The 18,588-nt window shown below is 42.0% G+C and overlaps 1 protein-coding gene across 1 annotated transcript in view; it reads right to left on the bottom strand.

Annotated features, from left to right (window-relative positions):
- Positions 1 to 5,956: 5,956 nt before the first annotated feature.
- The window catches only part of babam2 (BRISC and BRCA1 A complex member 2), a 76,203-nt gene continuing 63,571 nt past the window's right edge, over positions 5,957 to 18,588 (bottom strand). The window contains exons 8-13 of the mRNA XM_080533327.1: positions 14,235 to 14,334; positions 8,966 to 9,036; positions 8,579 to 8,661; positions 8,286 to 8,439; positions 6,949 to 7,001; positions 5,957 to 6,644 (exon numbers count right to left, since the gene is read on the bottom strand). Coding sequence (XP_080389453.1) covers positions 6,625 to 6,644; positions 6,949 to 7,001; positions 8,286 to 8,439; positions 8,579 to 8,661; positions 8,966 to 9,036; positions 14,235 to 14,334 — 481 coding nt within the window. The 3' untranslated portion in view covers positions 5,957 to 6,624. The remainder of the gene's footprint in view (positions 6,645 to 6,948; positions 7,002 to 8,285; positions 8,440 to 8,578; positions 8,662 to 8,965; positions 9,037 to 14,234; positions 14,335 to 18,588) is intronic.

The following is an 18,588-nucleotide window of genomic DNA, read 5'->3' as shown; positions in this document are numbered from 1 at the left end:
TTTTAGTTTTAGACTATGTAGTTTTTAGTTTAGTTTTTAGACTATGTAGGCCAGGTTTTGTATTGTATTTTGTTTGTGGTGGATGTTGTATGCCTGAACAGGTCACACTTGAAAATGAGCCCTTGGGGCTCAATGTGTTTCTTACCTGTATAAATAAAGGTTAAATAAAAAATTAATTTAAAAAAACAATGTGTACCGGCCCAACGGCGGGTCCATGTGCAAATTGTGCAAGTTACCTTCAAAAGGAGACCAACCCTATGCATTTACTCCAAATGGTTCAAGAACAGCTTTCAATTTACTTATACATTGGTATACATTGGATAGGCTTAAATAGAATTCCTGATGCTGTATTTGACTAAATGTAAAATACAAGTCAAGTCATGTTTATTTATATAGCACATTTACAATGACAATACAGCCGACCAAAGTGCAGATAAACAGATAAAACATATAAAACACTAGTAAAAGAAAACAACAAATACAAATTCACTAAAACAAAAACAAGGTGCAATGCAGAATACAACAGATGCAGAGATAAAAATGCAGAAAAGTGCAGTTGTCGGGAGGCAGGCTCACCTCAGGTTAAAGGCCAGGGAGGGATCTTAGCTAATGTTTTAAAAGCCTCAACGCTCTGGGCAGATCTGACATGGAGGGGAAGGCTATTCCAGAGCCTCTGGGCTGCCATTGCGAAGGCTCTATCCCCTCTAGTTTTGAGCCTGGTCCTATCAGCTGACCTTAGGGCTCTGGATGGGGTATGGTGGCACAGGAGATCAGCTAGCTATGGATGTGCCTGCCCATTTAGTGATTTAAAAACAATCAAAAGTAATTTAAAATCAATGCGGAAGCGGACGGAGAGCCAGTGGAGTGAGGCCAGGATTGGTGTAATGTGGTCACGCTTCTTGGTGACAGTGAGGAGTCGAGCAGCCACATTTTGTACTAGCTGCAGTCGGCAGAGCAGAGACTGGTCAATGCCAACATACAAGGAGTTGCAGTAATCCAGCCGGGTTGTTATGAAGGCATGGGTCACCTTCTCTAGGTCCTTCTGCGGAAGCTAGGCCCTTGTCTTGGCGAGGAGTCTGAGGTGAAAAAAGCAATTTTTGACCACAGAGCAGACCTGCTTGGTAAATTTGAATTCACTGTAAAAAATCACTCTAAGATTTCTGACCAAAGAGTGGATGTTTGAGCCAAGGGGATCTAGGGCATCGATAGAAGGGGCTAGAGAAGTGTTGGCAAATAAAATTATCTCGGTCTTGCTCTCATTTAGATTGAGCAAGTTTGCACTCAACCATGCTCTGATGTCAGTCAGGCAGTTGAGCAGTGGCTGAAGTGCCACCTTTCCTCTAGATTTTAGTGGCAGACCTGGACGTCGTCAGCATAACAGTGGAAGGACACGTCATGATTTGCCAGAATAGAGCCTAGGGGCAGCATGTAAAGGAGAAATAGAAGGGTACCCAGTATCGACCCTTGAGGAACCCCACAGCTGAATGGAGAAACTACGGCCGGACAGGTAGGACTTGAACCAGCTTAAGGCGACACCAGTGATGCCCACATGCTGTTCAAGACGTGACAGTAGGATCGAATGATCCACTGTATCGAAGGCGGCTGTGAAATCTAGGAGCACCAAAATGGCAGGACTACCAGAGTCGGTGGCTAAGAGCAGATCATTTAGGACTCGCAGGAGGGCCGTTTCGGTGCTATGGCGTGGTTTGAAGCCAGACTGAAATTTCTTGTGGATGTTATGCATAACTAAAAATGTTTGCAAATACACTCGATTATACAGTGTGCACATACAGTATGAGTTCAACACATGACCACATCACATCCTTTCAGGCTCAGATAAAGTAGATGAGAAATATGGCTGTCTGTTGGACTGTTAAAAAACTCATGGGTATATTTATATTTATTTTTCAGGACAGGGTCTTGTCACATTACATTATACAGTACCTGTCTGTGTGTGTTTGAGATCTGGCTGTCACTTCACCTGACAGGTCTATCAGTGTACAGGGCTGATAGGGATGTGTCCTTCAGCCTGACAGCCTGAACCGGCAGGAAGGCAATACAGACTGACAGCTCCTCAGGTAGACTTGCCAGTGAAGAGGAGAGGGAAGGGAGGAAAAGGAGGAGAGGGAAAGGAGGGAGAGCAGGGGAGAAGAAGGATGAGAGGGAAGAGCTTTGGGAAAGACAGACAAAGAGAAGGGAAAAATGGAAGGTAATAAAAAATATGGTAAATTAAAGAGTTATAATTCTGATTCAGATTCAATTTAATTGTCATTGGCATAGTACAAGTACAATAAAAAAGATTTCAAGTGTAACCCTGAATAGACTGACATTCAAGTCAAATTGATTGTGTGTGTATTTAATATGCACACTTCAGACCTGGTACAAACCTCTATGGTCCTATCTGACTAACCTACTGATTAAAAACAACTATGCAGACATTCAGAGGTGGTTATTCAATTGCTGAAAAAGTTATGACAAAATTATGTCAACTTCAAGTGCTGGGTAAAGAGAGATTCAAAGACTAGAAAAAAGTGAAGTCTCTTTCATTCCCTTCACCTTAACCTCCACTTAAACCAAACCTCTCAGGAAAACCTGTATCTGAAGCATATTACACAAATCGAGATTCACAGTTTATTCTGGTTTAGTATGTTGAGCGATTGCCAAAATTGGAGCTAAATAGCAGAGAACTGAAAGCTGTATTCCAAAGACAAACCACCTTAGGGATGTGCCTTAGTAAATCCGTGACAGGTTTAAATCAAACATTTGTGATTGTACCCCCAGAGGAAGATGGGAACGGAAAAACACAGTAGAAATCTGCCTTCATCTCGTCAAAAGCCATCAAAAACAAACCCATCCAATACACCCAACAATGTGAGGAGGAGAGAAAACAGAAAAACCTACATGCTCTGGAGGGAGGACTCCTTTGATCGGCTTAGCCACGCTCTCCTGGCTTCTCATGTACCGCTAGGAGGAGAGTAATTAGCAATTAACAATCAGGGTTTAACGAGATCCAGTTATTATCTTGAGTGGGGGAAAAATCTGCTGCTTTGACAGCGAGTGCATTAGAATATCCTTGCGACTTCGGAATGAAAAAAAAGAAGGCCCAAACAGTAATTCTCTCATTTTCACGACATCTCTGGGCTATTTTTTTTAAAATTCCCAGATCAAACAGGCTGTAACAAAAGGCCCCAAATCCCCCCCACTCTTCTCCTGCTCTCTCTTTCCCAAATTAGCTAAGCCTCTCAGCTCCATCATCCTCAACATGGCTCGCATCAACAACCTAACCGCATACCTAACACTGCCTACCGCTGACAATCCCCCCCCTGCCTCCCCAACTCTCACTCTTCTCAATTCTCCCACTGAAGAAAAGGAAAAAAATCCATATGTCACTATGAATTTGTATTTTCAGACTTAACACAAAATACTCCACAGTTCCAGATTTGGTGATTTCTTTGTCAGGATTGACAGGGCAACTTGAACGGCGCGGCACGGCAATGGGGTTAAAGTAAACAATCGCGAAGGCGGCCATCCGACCTGCGCCCTGTGACATTATTCAGGCCTTTCGGATGTTTCGCTTCCCTCCAATTACCTTCCACATTTGCTGCTGCCCTGTCTATTCAGTGTCTCAAAGGGTAAGGTGCTGATTCAGGATGGCAGGAGGGATTCTCAATCATTCTTTTTTCTTTTGTCTTTACATTTGTGTTAAGCTCCCTAGCTGAACTCAAGTCAGTTCGATAGTGAATAAAAGTGAATAACTCTCAAGGGAAGCCTACAAACTTTTTACCTTCTCTTAGAAAGTTTTCTTGAAAAGCTACTTGTGAGGTGGAACCGGGGAGTGATGCGAAAAGCCACCACAGGTTATCACCCAGGGAACGAGACTGAGCTTAATTGATCCTGTTTCACACACCTGTCATTTGCAGTGACTGACTTGCAATTTCTTGCTGCCTCAGAGCTAACCCGGGTTTCACAAGAGTTGAGTGTTAAGCTAATGTTGTTATAGTCAACTCCCTTGAGAGACAATTGCCGAACAAAGCATGCCAGGAGCTTATGGAAAGTAAGGCAGAAAGAGGTATGTTGTAGATTGTAGAAGTTTCCTCTAACTACTAATACCGGGTCAGATAATATCTCTAAAACCTTACGATTATGGTGTTACCTAGATTTGGGATAGGATCACTCCTAGAAAAGGACTCTATATAGAACCAAAAAGGATTCTACATGTCAAGAGCTCAATTGTCACGTTAAACTGTATATCCAAAAAGGCTGATATGTTATCCGCAATCATTACTGCAACCATGTCACAGTCCACAAAGAGTAAACTTAGCCTGACCGGTAGAGATCCGAGCATTATTTTAATCATCCCTCTTCAGAGATCCCAGGCTAATTATTCCAACCTTTAATTATTCCATCCGACTGCCATTGAGATCGTGTTAAATACAGCTGGATTAGCGGATTTGGAGTATTAGTTACAGAGTTGGCAGGCAGGAGACCTATGTGCCATGAGTCAGGAGAGTAAGAAACACATCTTCAAAAGGTAACTTGAGCAGCACCTTCATATGATCATTATGGTGACTGAATCCTTATTAAGTGGTTTATTAAAGCATGCAAAGAGAGGTGAGTCTGGATCGCTGCACTTTGGTAGAAGGACCTTTAAGTGACAACACATGTAGTGTACTGCGGGAATGACTTTATGTCAGTCAAAATAATTTACAAGACTTAAAAGGTGCATGTCAACTTGAGTCACTATCAATAACATAGTTATAAAGTATAATAATAATAATAATACTTTAATAATATTATAAGTATTCAACTGAAGTTATGAACTATCTTCTATGGAGAGACAATGTAAATTAATGTGTATAGTAGCTCTCACTCCAATCGTACTTGAACAGATTGAAACGACATGATTGTGAGATGAATTTAAAGCTAATAATTAATTCTGTCTTTTGAGTTCCTTGTGTGGAGGGTTGGCTGTACAGTTTAAGGAATTAGAACAGAATAACAATGTTATGCCTACACTGATGTTCAAAGAAGGAAGAACAACTGCATTTGTGATGGTGTCTAGAGTTGTCAAATAAAAGCAAAAAGCATTTGTTCTAAATTGTACCCAACATCCCACACCCCCTCCCCGCCAAAATGAGCACTGTTCGTCCTGCGGCTGACGAGAGAGATGATTTGATAGCAGGTCGGGAAAGGCTACCTCGAGAAACATGGAATGGAGCAAAAAAAAGACAAAAAAAACGTGCTTTTAATTATTTTATTAAGAGGCTTGATGGTATTAAATGCCCCAGATACATTCACCCTATAGTTCCCAATTAGACTTGACAGTTGCTGCATTACCAACAATAAATATAGCAAAGGGCTGGCCCTCAGGCCAGGAAAGACCCCTAACAATGACCCTCATGTTTAATGATGAAAACAAGAATACACACACTCCCTCTCTCTTGCTTGCTCTTTTTCTCTCTTCCATTCACACACCATCCTTTACTCCTTGCTCTCCACTGTCTAGCTCTCCCTCACTCGTCCTCAGCCACACACAGTACACACACACACTTACACATGCACAAACACTATACGTGCGCACGCGCACGCACACACTCACACCCACACAATCACCCACCCCCACACCCACACCCACACACACACACACACACAACTGCTGGATGTGCTTAAGAAAAACTGCATGTATAGGGGACATTTAATCCAATTTTGTTTCTTGATTTGATTCAGTTCATCATTTGTTCCAAATTGATCATGGCTGTAGCATAATGATGTGCTATTGTAGTGTTTTGGCTTAGATTCGTCTTAGAATTACCAAAAAATGTAAGGAGGGAACAGGATTTAACATTCCACCGGATCCTTTTGGTGTGTATTAATTTTTAAATGTTCTGAAACACTGGCCATAGGAGCTGTTCCGGTATTTCTGATCATTCAAACTGAAAACATCTACAACTACGGATAGTGTTCATGTTGAGTTTATTGGGAACATGACATTGAGATGGTGATAAAACATAAACAAAACAGGAAACATCTTTCAGTAACATAGAGTACAACTGTCAAGTAAATGAAATATGATTTTTACAGAGAGAAAAAAAACAGTATTTTTCAGCATACATACAGTAGCACTAAGAACAATTCAGTATTAAGACAAGTCTACAATGGTCTGGTGATAGTTGGGTCTTTGTTGACATTGACAGAGCTAGACATGGGTCTTTCATAACACTGACACAACTAGATTCCTAGATCTAGATCATTCAAACATTTGCACAGGATTAAATGTTATATGTTATTTTCTTGTGCAGTTTAGTTTGTGTCAAAAGGTTTATGATGCATACATGTTTACGACAGGTCATCATTATTTGAAAGTTTACGTCCTGTCCGCTGCCCACCATATCATCTTAATCAAGTTGACCAGATTATTTATCCAGAAGACGATTGTACAGATTTCCAGACCAAGCTCCAGTCAAAGAGTTTGGGGTTTCCCACCCTGTAAAAGGAAGGGCCTTTCCAGTTCTCCGACGACCAATCAGAGGTGACGTCTTGTTTGAGGTTTCAGCACCTTGGCTGGGCAAGACCCACTGTCTTTTGACATCACGAGTGGGTATAGACTACTCCCCCTAACCATTATCAACAGCATATCTCTTTCTCTTTACAAGTTTAAGAAAGGTGGAAAAAAAGAAAACAAAATAAACTTAACAAGCAGTTGAGCAAAATGAAAAGCATGGCTCAACATGGAGCTACAAAGATCTGCTGTATACTATTATACTCTTCCAAAACAAACATTCACAACAACACACACACTTGCACGCACTCATGCTCACACACACACACACACACACACACACACACACACACACACACACACACACACACACACACTCACACACACACGCACAGAATTACAGGCAGTTCCCTAAACATGATGTTATGCTAGAGACTCCTAGAGTTTACCATTGGCAAAGGCTCCCTCCTGGAACTGAGGGATGAAGCTCTTGAAGTATGCTCTGTGCAGAGAGAGAAATGACAGTCACATTATAGATAAGAGAATATCCACACACTAGTCACTGTGGCACCTATGAAAAGTAATTCAGCCAGACAGATTTAGTGACAGCATCCGTTTATTTTTCAAGTAATAGTGTAACAGTGTAAATAGTATTAATCAGTTTGTCATTAATGCACTCTCATGACAAGCTGATTAATACTATTTAGACTGTTATTGTAAATAGTACCAATATAAAACATTTGGCGAACAGCATAACTATAGAAAAAGGATGTCATGCCAGATGGCTACTCTTGATTATTTCCATACTCAATCACCCTCAGGAAATTGAAAGATTGTAAAATAAAATAAAAAAGCTAAACTAAGAAGCCGAGAAAATAAATGTCATGGAATTACAAGGCACATATACCAGCATCTCCGAGCTGTCAATAAATCAACCAGTAGTTTTAGAAATGAGTGTGTATGTGAGAGACAGAGAGAGAGAGAGAGAGAGAGAGAGAGAGAGAGAGAGAGAGAGAGAGAGAGAGAGAGAGAGAGAGAGAGAGATGGGGGGGTGGGGGGTGGAGCAGGGGGGAGTGTGTGTATGTGTTGGATGGGGTTGACTTCAGGTCAGCTTGCCTAACTTGAACCCCTCCCTCAGGAGCTGATAGGCTGGAATTCCAAACATTCCGAGTGTTGCACAGAAAACAACTTGTCAGCAAAAGAGAGATAGGATATTGACTCTATAGAGATCCTGGTATGTAAACAAAGCAAAGTCCTTTAGGTGTGCAAATGCAAATACTGTAAAATCCGAGATATTTAAAACTAACCATGTCAACAACAGGTTCCTTTAAAAAATGAGGGTGGAGTGAGAGTTAAACAAATTTTAAAAAGGGAGTAGCAGTCATACGTCAATAGCTATATAGGTATTATCATATCACATAGATCTCCACATGGGTGTGTGCCATACAACTGTGGTTATCAAAGAACCCAAGAGAAGTACCAGTATGCAGCCTGTGTAAAAGCGTGCGCGCGCGAGAAAAAAGGGTCAAGGCACCCCTTCTTTGTATATAAAGTTGAAAAAGCCTTCATTGAATGTTGACCTGTTACATAACAAGACTTTCGTCCTATAGACCCAGTATTCAAGGAGCACCTCTGGTTTTGTTATCCAAAACCAAAACAGTTCTCATTTGTTTTACTGAATAATTCTGAGTTGAGTTGGAATGAATAAAGAGAATGAATAAATACGCTAAAAGACTGCAATGAACAGATTATGAGGATGATCACTATTGTGTTGTAAGGGTCTTACTTGGCTCTCTTGGCCATCTCATTGCCGTCCCAGCGCGGGCTGTAGGGGTAGGACTTCTGCACCTGGGAGTAGAGTTGACCACTACTGGTGAAATGGTACACAGACTGGAAGGTCAGGGTGGGCTGGTCCCTCGGGAAGTAGAGAGGGAGGTCCACTGGAGGGAGGGAAGGAAAAGAAGGGTAAAAAAGGGGAGTGAGGGTGTTAGGATTATTCAGCATTAAAAGAATGTGTGTTGTGTAGAAACGATACATAATCTGTGCTGTTGTTTTTTGTGTTTCCTAGTCCCAACTCACCATGTACTAGGAAACAGAAATCTTTCCACATGAGGAGAAGGGTGAGCTTAGTGAATCCCTCTGCATCATATTCAACCACCCCCCTGCAACAAACAGACAGACAGGCAGACACACACGCGCACGCGCACACGCACACACACACGCACACACACGCACACACACACACACACACACACACACAGAGAGAAACATGTATTTCATAGAGGGTTCTTGTTAGAGGATTGCTAATGAAAAGCATCATGTCACACATACTGTACCCACCTCCCCCCTAACCTCCAACACAAATACTTGTGAACAGATGCACACATGCACACACACTCTTTCTTTGTGTAACATAGTTAAGACAGCCCAAGCACTCAATGAACTCGTCCTCACAAACAGACTCACATTCCAAAGTGACTGAGAAAGGCAGCAATGTACTCTCTTCTCTTGTGGTAGCCTTGGATGACATACTGCACCTGGTGAGAGAGAAAGAGAAGGAAACTAAGTATGGAAGAAAGTAGGAGTAAATTAGGCCAAATGAATGTCAAAATAATAGTCTATATTATAGTTTACAAAAGTTTGAGTTTAACCATAATGAAATGGAATAAACCGTACAATCCTCCATCCCTCTCGAAACAAATGTAACCACACAGCTTTTGGCTGAAAATAATAATACATCTATATATTTTATATCAGATCACATTGCGTCAAACTATATTATCTCTCATTAGCTCAGACGTGGCTTTTCAACTGAAATCTTTTAACATTGACTCCTGTTAAAATGAATCCTTGTATTATTGTGTACAGTATTTGAGTGGGTTCATGAATATATTCCACTTGCAATCAAAAATGTTACATTCATTTATATCCCTCTGATATTATATCTCTCTGAGCCATTGCTTTAACAAAGAAAACGTATTCTAATTCATCCTGATGTTACCTAATTAACAAACACACACTCAGACAGACACAGACATACACAAACACACACACTTCTAAAAGCAAGACTGTTGGGGTGATTTGACAGCTCTGAGTTGCTGGTGTGAGTGTGACCTACAGGGAAAGCTCCAGGCTCTTGGTTGATCGTTGGTCATCCTGGGCAGGTGAGAGAGCCTGCTGTCAGCTAGCCCGACCGTGAAGGTGACTGCATTCAAACCACCATACCGACCCAGACAGACCATACCCCGCCATATAGTCTAAAATGCTATGCAGATTGTATTCATACTGTATGCAGACAATATGCAAATTGTAGCAAAAGTGCTCAAATGTAGCCATTCATCAAAGATGAATAACATAAGATTCACCAATGCTAGACGCTAACATCATTTGCAAACCAGAAAGTGGAGGTTGTGTGGTATCTAGCTTTACTGTTCATGAATACCAAACATTTAAATATGAATATGTGTGTAGACAGTTCTGTGTCAGATTTGCCAATAGGCACAGACATAAGATCAGCTCATCCTTCCTCAATCATAACCATGTGGGGAGGAATACAAATGAACAAATCAATGACCCAAAGTTTTCTACATGTAATTATTTGACAGTCATGATCCAACATTGTAACACGGTTGCCTATTGATTCCTAAACAAAGGTGGGTCAAAATGAACATTTCACTAATAGAACTTGAATGCATTACCTAACATTTATGACACAGTTTGGGATTTGAACCCACAACCTTTTGGTTTGTAGTACATTTGGCATTTAGCAGACGCCTTATTCCAAAACGACATACGCCAGCGGCCATTGGCAGTCGTCGTGCTAGAATAATTGTTGTTTTGTTTTGTTTTAGTAGACACTGGAGAAACAGTACAAGGGGGTAGTAGAAATCTCATTGCCCCTAGTCCACTAGCAAGATTAATAATGGGGTTCAGTTTGTGCATCAGAGAAATTAGAATTGTGGGGAAATAGCTTCCTTGAGGTTGTAACACATAGTTGGACATGTTTAACATAAGAAGAAAAGGTTTTCTTTTTGCCTTATCAGCATGGTCTTTATCCGCTTTCACTCCCTTTACTACAATCTCTTTTGAAATAAATATAAAATATTTTGTATATAAGTAGCAGTACAACTTGCTCCCTTGCTCTGATTTCAGCTACACACTGTCCTTAGGTAACAACAAATATATGTAATATTATTTATTGTCAAAATCGACACAATGCAATACAAAACAGTTTTATCCTATGCCTACGTTTATCTAGAAAACAGAGCATGCCGACTATCGGGGAGTGGTCATATAATTGTGATATAAATCATATATCATAAAAGTCATATAAATGTATTCACTGAATATTCAGCATGAAAATAATTTACCAAACAAATAATAGGCTATCGCGAACTGCTGCTAGGCTTCTCATGTAGACCAACCAAAGCAGGGTAGCTATCACATTACCTCTTGCTCCATGTGAACAAACTGCTTTCTAGCTTTATACATGACCAAACATATTGGCACACCTGCACTTCTCCCAGAATGCAATTACAAATGGTTATGTAATTGAAAAAACACAAAAAGCAGAGGAAAAAAACCCTAATCTGATATCCAAAAATGCACTGGACAAAATGTATATTACAACTTAATATTTGGTAGCACACCCTTTGGAAAAAAATAACTGAAATCAATCACTTCCTGTAACCATGAATGGGTTTCTTACACCTCTCTACTGGAATTTGGACCACTATTCTTTTGCCATTCTTTTGCCATTCTTTTGCCATTCTTTTGTCTCTCACATTTGAAGGATGCCTTCTCTCAACTGCTGTTCAGCTGTTTTGAGATCACTCCACAGGTGTTCTATGGGATTTAGATCTGGACTCATTGCTGGCCACCAGTGCTTTGTCTTAAACCATTTCTGGGTGCTTTTTGTAGTATGCTTTGAGTCATTGTCCTACTGGAAGACCTCCTATATTGCACCTCAAAATTCTTTGGTAGTCTTCAGATTTCATGATGCCATGCACACAGTCAAGGCATCCGGTGCCAGAAGCAGCAAAGCAACCCTAAAACATCTGTGAACCTCCACCATGGAGGGACAGTGTTCTTTTCTTTGAAGGCCTCATTTAGTTTTCTGTAAACAGTACAATGATGTGCTTTACCAAAAAGCTCTATTTTGGTCTCATCTGTCCACAGGACGTTCTCTCAGAATGATTTTGACCGTCAGAGGTCATGGGTCTTCCAGCAGGACAACGACCCAGAGCATACTTCAAGAACAACTCTGGGCACTACGATGACACATCATGTCAAATAATCTCACATTTTGAGTTGCATTACAATATGTTGCGGTGCAGATTGTTTTGTCACATTACCTATATGGTTATGATTGATGTAACCACATAGTGTAGTATTCAAAGTGGATTTATGAATGTATACATTTACACCGGAAATGTGTTTAATCTCTCAAGTTCAGTGTTACTGTAGACGAGACAGAATTTTCCATTCCATTGTGTCTTGTCTCTGACACACACATGCATGCACGATGTGACTCAGACACCCCTTGTCTTTATTGGGCTTTGTTTACATAGAACAGTGGGGGAGCCGACGCAATTTTCTCAAAAGCAGCAGGGCCACATACGCGAGAGGCTATGTTTACTTAGTCACAGAAGTGTGTGTGTGTGTGTGTGTGTGTGTGTGTGTGTGTGTGTGTTTGTGTGTGAGTGTGTGTCAGGCAGGGTGGAAGTGTGGATCACTGAACTTAAACCCCTATGCTCAGAAAGGATCTCCCACTCCAAACCCAGCCCTCTTATGCAGATGTAAAGTCTAGCCTTTCCATTGGCTGTCTAGGAGTCTAAGTGATGAGAGACGGGTGTGTTCATTCGGCAGGTATTTATAAGCCCGCACCCAGGATGCAGTGCCTCTGCTTCCACTGTGTGTGTCTGTGCGTGTGTATGTGTGCGCGTGTGTGTCTGTGTTTGACGCAATGAGGCCGGAAGTGTTTCATGTAGTGATATGGACAGACATGCAGACAAACAGACAGACAGACAGTAAATAGCAGCTAAGCTTTTCTTGTAAATAGCAGCTTAAATAGCAGCTTTCCGTTCTAAAGACTATGGCCGAGGCGGCTCTTATAGTAGGTACAATAGGCACGACTGTTCTAGTGTTAAGAACATTTTAATCTACCAAAAATATGGTCTTCCTCATATACTGTAATATATATATAATACCCTGAATTAACACAGTGTGGTCCCCTAGGTTGACCACACTTGAAGTGCCCCCTCCTCCCACTTACCATAGATTTACATGAACTTACAGCTAAAGTAAAGGCTCACCACACATACTACAGAAAAATGTAAGACCCAACCCAAAACCCTGACACCATAGGTAGACATGGGCCTACAAAAAACATACATGCTCAAACATACATACAGTAAATTAATACATGGTCAAAAGCTTTAGAACACCTATTTTGAAATGTATCACTTACACCCAATTACTATTATTTTGATTTGTAATGGTTAAATTTGTACCTGTTTGCATCCCTTACAGAAAATAATATATATAGAGAGAAATATAACAAACAAGGTCTAGTCGTTGTCTTCATTTGGTGCCCTCCCATTGGCTGGTGCCCCCGGGGCAAACCCCAAATATCATTATTTGCTTGGGTAATCACACACACACACACTCACACACACACACACACACACTCACACTCACACTCACACTCACGCTCACGCTCACACTCACACACACACACACACACACACACACACACACTCCTGGTCCTTCGTGTCAGTAGCCCTTGTTTTACTGAATCCCAATGAAATAAAACACACACTCACACACACACACACACACACGCACACACACACACAAACCTACAGCATGACAACAAACAGCTCACCCTACTAGACACATGCATCGTTGCACCTGACACACCCATATCATCACATATCCATATAGGCCTACAGCACTCATACACCAGTTCATTCTCACAAACACAGGCACAAGCATAAGTACAAACACACACAATGGGAACAGTATGATTTAGATACTCCTAGTCTCTAATCTCTCTCTCTCTCTCTCCTCCCCCCCCCCCCCCCCCTTCCTCCCTCTCCATCTTTCACCCCAGAAGAGGGGAGCCATCCCTGGGGAACTGGCTGAACCATCGTTGGGTCCCGACAACAAGGGTGTGGTACGTCAGGTGGGGAAAAAAGTATGCACTTCTCCTGTGTATTCTGGCAAGAGTCCAGGTAAGAGAGAGAGTGGGAGAATAAAGGAGAGGGTGGGAGGAGATTTTAGCCACCCTGGGGGGACTGACATAGCGGTGTGTCTACATTCCATCTCTACCTGTCAACCTCCCGCACCCACAGAGCACCAGAACGGGCCCTGGAGGTCGGCCAGCATGCCCAAGCCAACGCACGCACGCACGCATGCACACACACACACCCACATCCCCACACCCACATCCCCACACCCACACACACACCCACACCCACACACACACACACACACACACACACACACACACACACAGCATGACAACAAATACAGCTCACCGGACTAAACACATCGCTGCATCTGAGTCGACACACACTCACAGACATGTACAAACAGAATCAGATGAAGACACATATCATGGCATATCCACCCATATCCACCTATCAGAGACTACAGCACTCAAACCCCAGTTCATTCTCACAAACACGAAGCGATAAACTATATTTTTTGTCTCGCAAGGTTCTCACTCTACCTTGTTGGTGAGCAGACTGCACACTTGAGGTACATAGTCGATGAGGCAGCCTCCATTGGGGAATGCTGGGATGTGAAGTGCAGAGGAGCCTCCCAACGCGCTGATGGATAGAGAGAGATATAGAGTTAGAAAACGAGTTAGTCAGTTCAATTTACATCCATACGAAGGCCCAGCTATGAGAGCATTGCATAAGCAGGCAGGTAATCCCCTGTCTCTGCCAATGGACAGAACAGGGAACATTCTAGCTTTGTGATTCTTGTTTTACTTCAAAGCCTCATATCCTGGGGATTTGAATCAGAGACATATTGACAGAGAGAGAGAGATAGAACGAGAGAGAGAGAGATAGATAGATAGACAGAGAGAGAAAGCGAGAGACAGAGAAAGGGGGGGGGGGGGAGAGAGAAAGGCTTCTGCCCATGTCAAACTTTCGTCAAGTAAGCTTTGTCCCCTAGTGACCCAAGGCCTTTCTGTCACTAAGGTACGTCCAGTATGTGCAAAAGCACACACACGCACGCACGCACGCACGCACACACACACACACGCCCATGCATGCAATATATCGTGCACTCTGCACACACCCTTGAAAGTCCTTGACATACATCAGTTAAGCCTTATTGAAGAACTTATTCAAGTTCCCACCCTGTTCTACAAACATGCTCTGAGGCGTGACTGACTGGGCAGGAGGTTCCAAGGTTCATCTATAGGAACTCCCGCCTCTCTCTGGCAAGAAAGGGTAAACAGATTTGAAGTACGACATTAAAACATTCATACACATTCTCCTTCACCAAGAGATGAACAGTGAAAAGGGAGATTCTGTATAGAAACTGCACACATATTTGGTCCACTGGTACACACTTACACACTTACGCACACGCACACGCACACACACACACACACGGTGCTCCATGTGGCTATGAGAAGAGGCCACATGCACATGCATGCACAGAGACACACACACACACGCACACACACACATTCGCACACACACACACGCACACACACAGACACAGACACACAGACACACAGACACACAGAAACACACACACACACACACACACACACACACACACGGCAAGGCCTAGTAACATCAGTATCTCTCTGAAGCTCATACTCATAGATTTTATTTGAGTTGTCATCTACAACAGTTTTAGTATGTAAAGCAACCATTAAGTCAACAAAGAATATCATGGAACCACCTAGTGGGACTAGTAGGTAGTAAACTTTACAACTCCACTCTACCACCACAGGGGTAATGAGGACTCTTGTGAGGACCACTATTGGACTCTGTCATGTGAAAAAATTAAGAAACATGAACATATCAATATTTGATCTTTTTCAAACAATATCTATTGATAAAGGTGATGTAACTGAACCAATGAAAATGTAACTTTGTTATCAAAAAATTAACAAAGATGCCCTTTTCAAATCACCCCACATCTCAATAGGATTAAGATCCGGGCTTTGACTTGGCCATTCCAGAACTCTCCATTTCTTTCTTTTGTGCCATTCCTTGGTGGATTTACTGGAATGTTTTGGGTCATTGTAATGTTGCGTGGTCAACTGTAGATGGATTTCAAGACAGACTGATTAGTAAACTGGTTTGAAATGTGTTTACACTTGAATCCCTCTCTGTGTTTGTAAGCCAAAGGAATTGCCTGAATCAACTGAGACACTTTACAAGTGTTTCGGGTACATTGTGTCATAGATGAATGGGCACACCTAGCAGACATCCTGTCTGCGATCAAATCGACACACCCTTTTTTTCTTATTATTACATTTGAATCTTTCATAGTTGGGTGTATAGCCATGTTTGATCTTATTTTAATGTTAATGTGTGTTTTATGACTAGTATTTTGACGTAATTTTAATTATTGTGTGATTCCTTTCCAGTATTGTGTTGTGTATTTTTAATAACGTTCCACAGAAATTCAGCCAAATGGTCAATCAGCTCATTACAATTGGTATGGGGATGTCAATGTTGTCGCACCCCAAGCTCCGGACCCTCCAGACACTGTTCCTGTGGAAAACACTGTTTATGAATTGAATACTCTTGTTGTTATAACTTGTCAGTGAGTGTTCCCCATTTGATAAAAGGTCCTCTGATATTTATGATTGAAACCCAGTCAGCTTATCCGATCTCCTCTGTGAGTAGCATGTAGTCTTTTTAGACAGATCGCTACTAGTACACAGATCGCTACTTTTCCAATCGCTACTCTTATAGAACCTTCGACTACGATGGTATGTTTTATATGTTAGGTTTACACAGTTGATTGTATGACTTGATCTTAAGCTGACGAGCTTATTTTCAAAATAAATCTTCTCAATTGATGGACAAGCTTCACTCATTTGTTGATGACACAGTGGTTATAGCCGTATGCTAAGGTAATCTGCTAGGATATCGGCAGGAAGGATCATTGTTCCGGTTATGCCTAGATAAGTATTTTTGGCCAATTAGCCTGTGTTTGCACGATTCCATGCTACGCATACAGGTATGGTCCAGGGGTACAATCTGGCACTGATGAAGACTTCGGCATCTCTTAACTGGGAGAGCTACTCTACTCTTACAGGAAGTGACCATTGAGATCTCTTGTTAATTGGTTATTTGTATAATAGTCTCAGCTAATTTGACATTGAGAGTCTAGTGAGGTGCCTTCGTTGAGTGCCCACAATGTGAAAGGGAATCTGACATAAATTGTAAGTGCGGGTGAGGCTGCCATCCTTTGATCCATAAGATTGCAATCAAAACTTGTACACTTGTACAACTATTTTATATTCCCTCTGGCAATCGACGACTTGGGCTTTGACATTAATTTCACCACATCCACTTCACTTACATTTTTGGACAGATGGTCTCACATTTTCCTCCAGCACCCTCTGATACAATAAAGAAATCATAGTGGATTCTATTATGAATGAATGAATGAATGGACTTTATTGTCATTGCTACAGTACAGGTACCCAACAACGAAATTTAGGTGAACTGGCCAGGCCCTGCTGCAGCAAAGAAGCCCCAAATGATGACATTTCCACCCACATGCTTCACAGTCGGTATGAGATTCTTGTGCTCGCCCCGCGGTGGTGTAGCGGTCTACGCACTGGCCACTAGTGCATGCTGCCCACCGGGGCCGGGGTTCGTATCCCGGCTCGCCAGATCCAGATATGGCCGAGGCACACGGGAAGCGGCATATTGGGCGGCCGCTTCCGAGGGCGGTATAGGAGTATTTCTGGACAAGGATCCGTCGCGCAACACCGCCCCCTGGGTGCCGGAATAACGGTGCTGGGCTCGAGGAGCCAGTCAGCTAGTCTGCCTGGCGGCCTCTTCTGGGACTGCCGGCCACGGGGTCGTGCGGCGGATCCTATGCAATAGGCAGGGGATAATTGGATGCTAGGTTGGGTTCAATTGGCTACCAAATTGGGTGAAAAAGGGATAAAATCTGAAAAACAAAAAAATTAAAAAAAAAAAGAGATTCTTGTGCTCAAATTATGTCTTTGGTTTGCACCAAACAGGTCTTCTCTTACTGTGCCCAAATAATTCAACTTTGGATTCATCTGTCCAAAGCACAAGTCCTGGTCTTTGTCTAGGTGTTCCCTGGCAAACTTTAGTCTTGCCCTGATGTTTTTAATTTACAGCAAGGCTTTCCCTCCCATTTGCTCCCATGACTTGTGCAGTCTCTTTCTGATGGTAGATGCTTATACTTTGACATCAACTGTGGCAAGAGCTACCTGTAGGTCCCGTGATGACATTTTAGTATTGTTGGACTTGTTGAGACTTCTTTAAGCAACTTGCGGTCTGCTCTTGGGCTGAACTCGCTAAGATGGACATGTTGTCAGTTGTTTTAAATGTTCTCCACTTGCTAATTATTTTCCGGACAGTGGAATGGCTGGCTTCTTATTGTTTGTAGATCTTCCCAGACTCATACATCTACAAAATTATTTTTCGGAAGGCCTCAGAGAGCTCTTTTGATCTCGCCATGGTGATACCACTCACTTCAACTATCAAGAGCAAACCAAACTAAATGTCTGAGGTTTAAATAAGACAGGCTCCTCCAAAATCCTCTCAAACAATGTTCTAATCATTTGCACCTGATGTGGTGCACTTTATCCTAATTTTAGGCATTTTAAGTACTAATAAATGTAACTATTTGCTCACAAGAAAATTGCATTTCCATTTTATTTGTTTAGTTATATTACCTCCATCTCTCAATATTGTTCAAATGAAGATCAAATGCCCATATGTTTAATTATGTTGAAAAAGACAGAGGTTTTCATCGGGTGTCATCTTTTTCACATGTCTGTATATGTCCTTGTGGGAACACTTGTGTCCAGCGGGGCACTCCTCTATGCGCAGCACATC

The sequence above is a fragment of the Nansenia antarctica genome, assembly GCF_963989245.1.
Source record: "Nansenia antarctica genome assembly, chromosome: 1".
In the NCBI taxonomy this organism is placed as follows: Eukaryota; Metazoa; Chordata; class Actinopteri; order Argentiniformes; family Microstomatidae; genus Nansenia; species Nansenia antarctica.
Note: the sequence above shows the minus strand (reverse complement) of the source record. Positions and strands in the feature narration are given on the sequence as shown.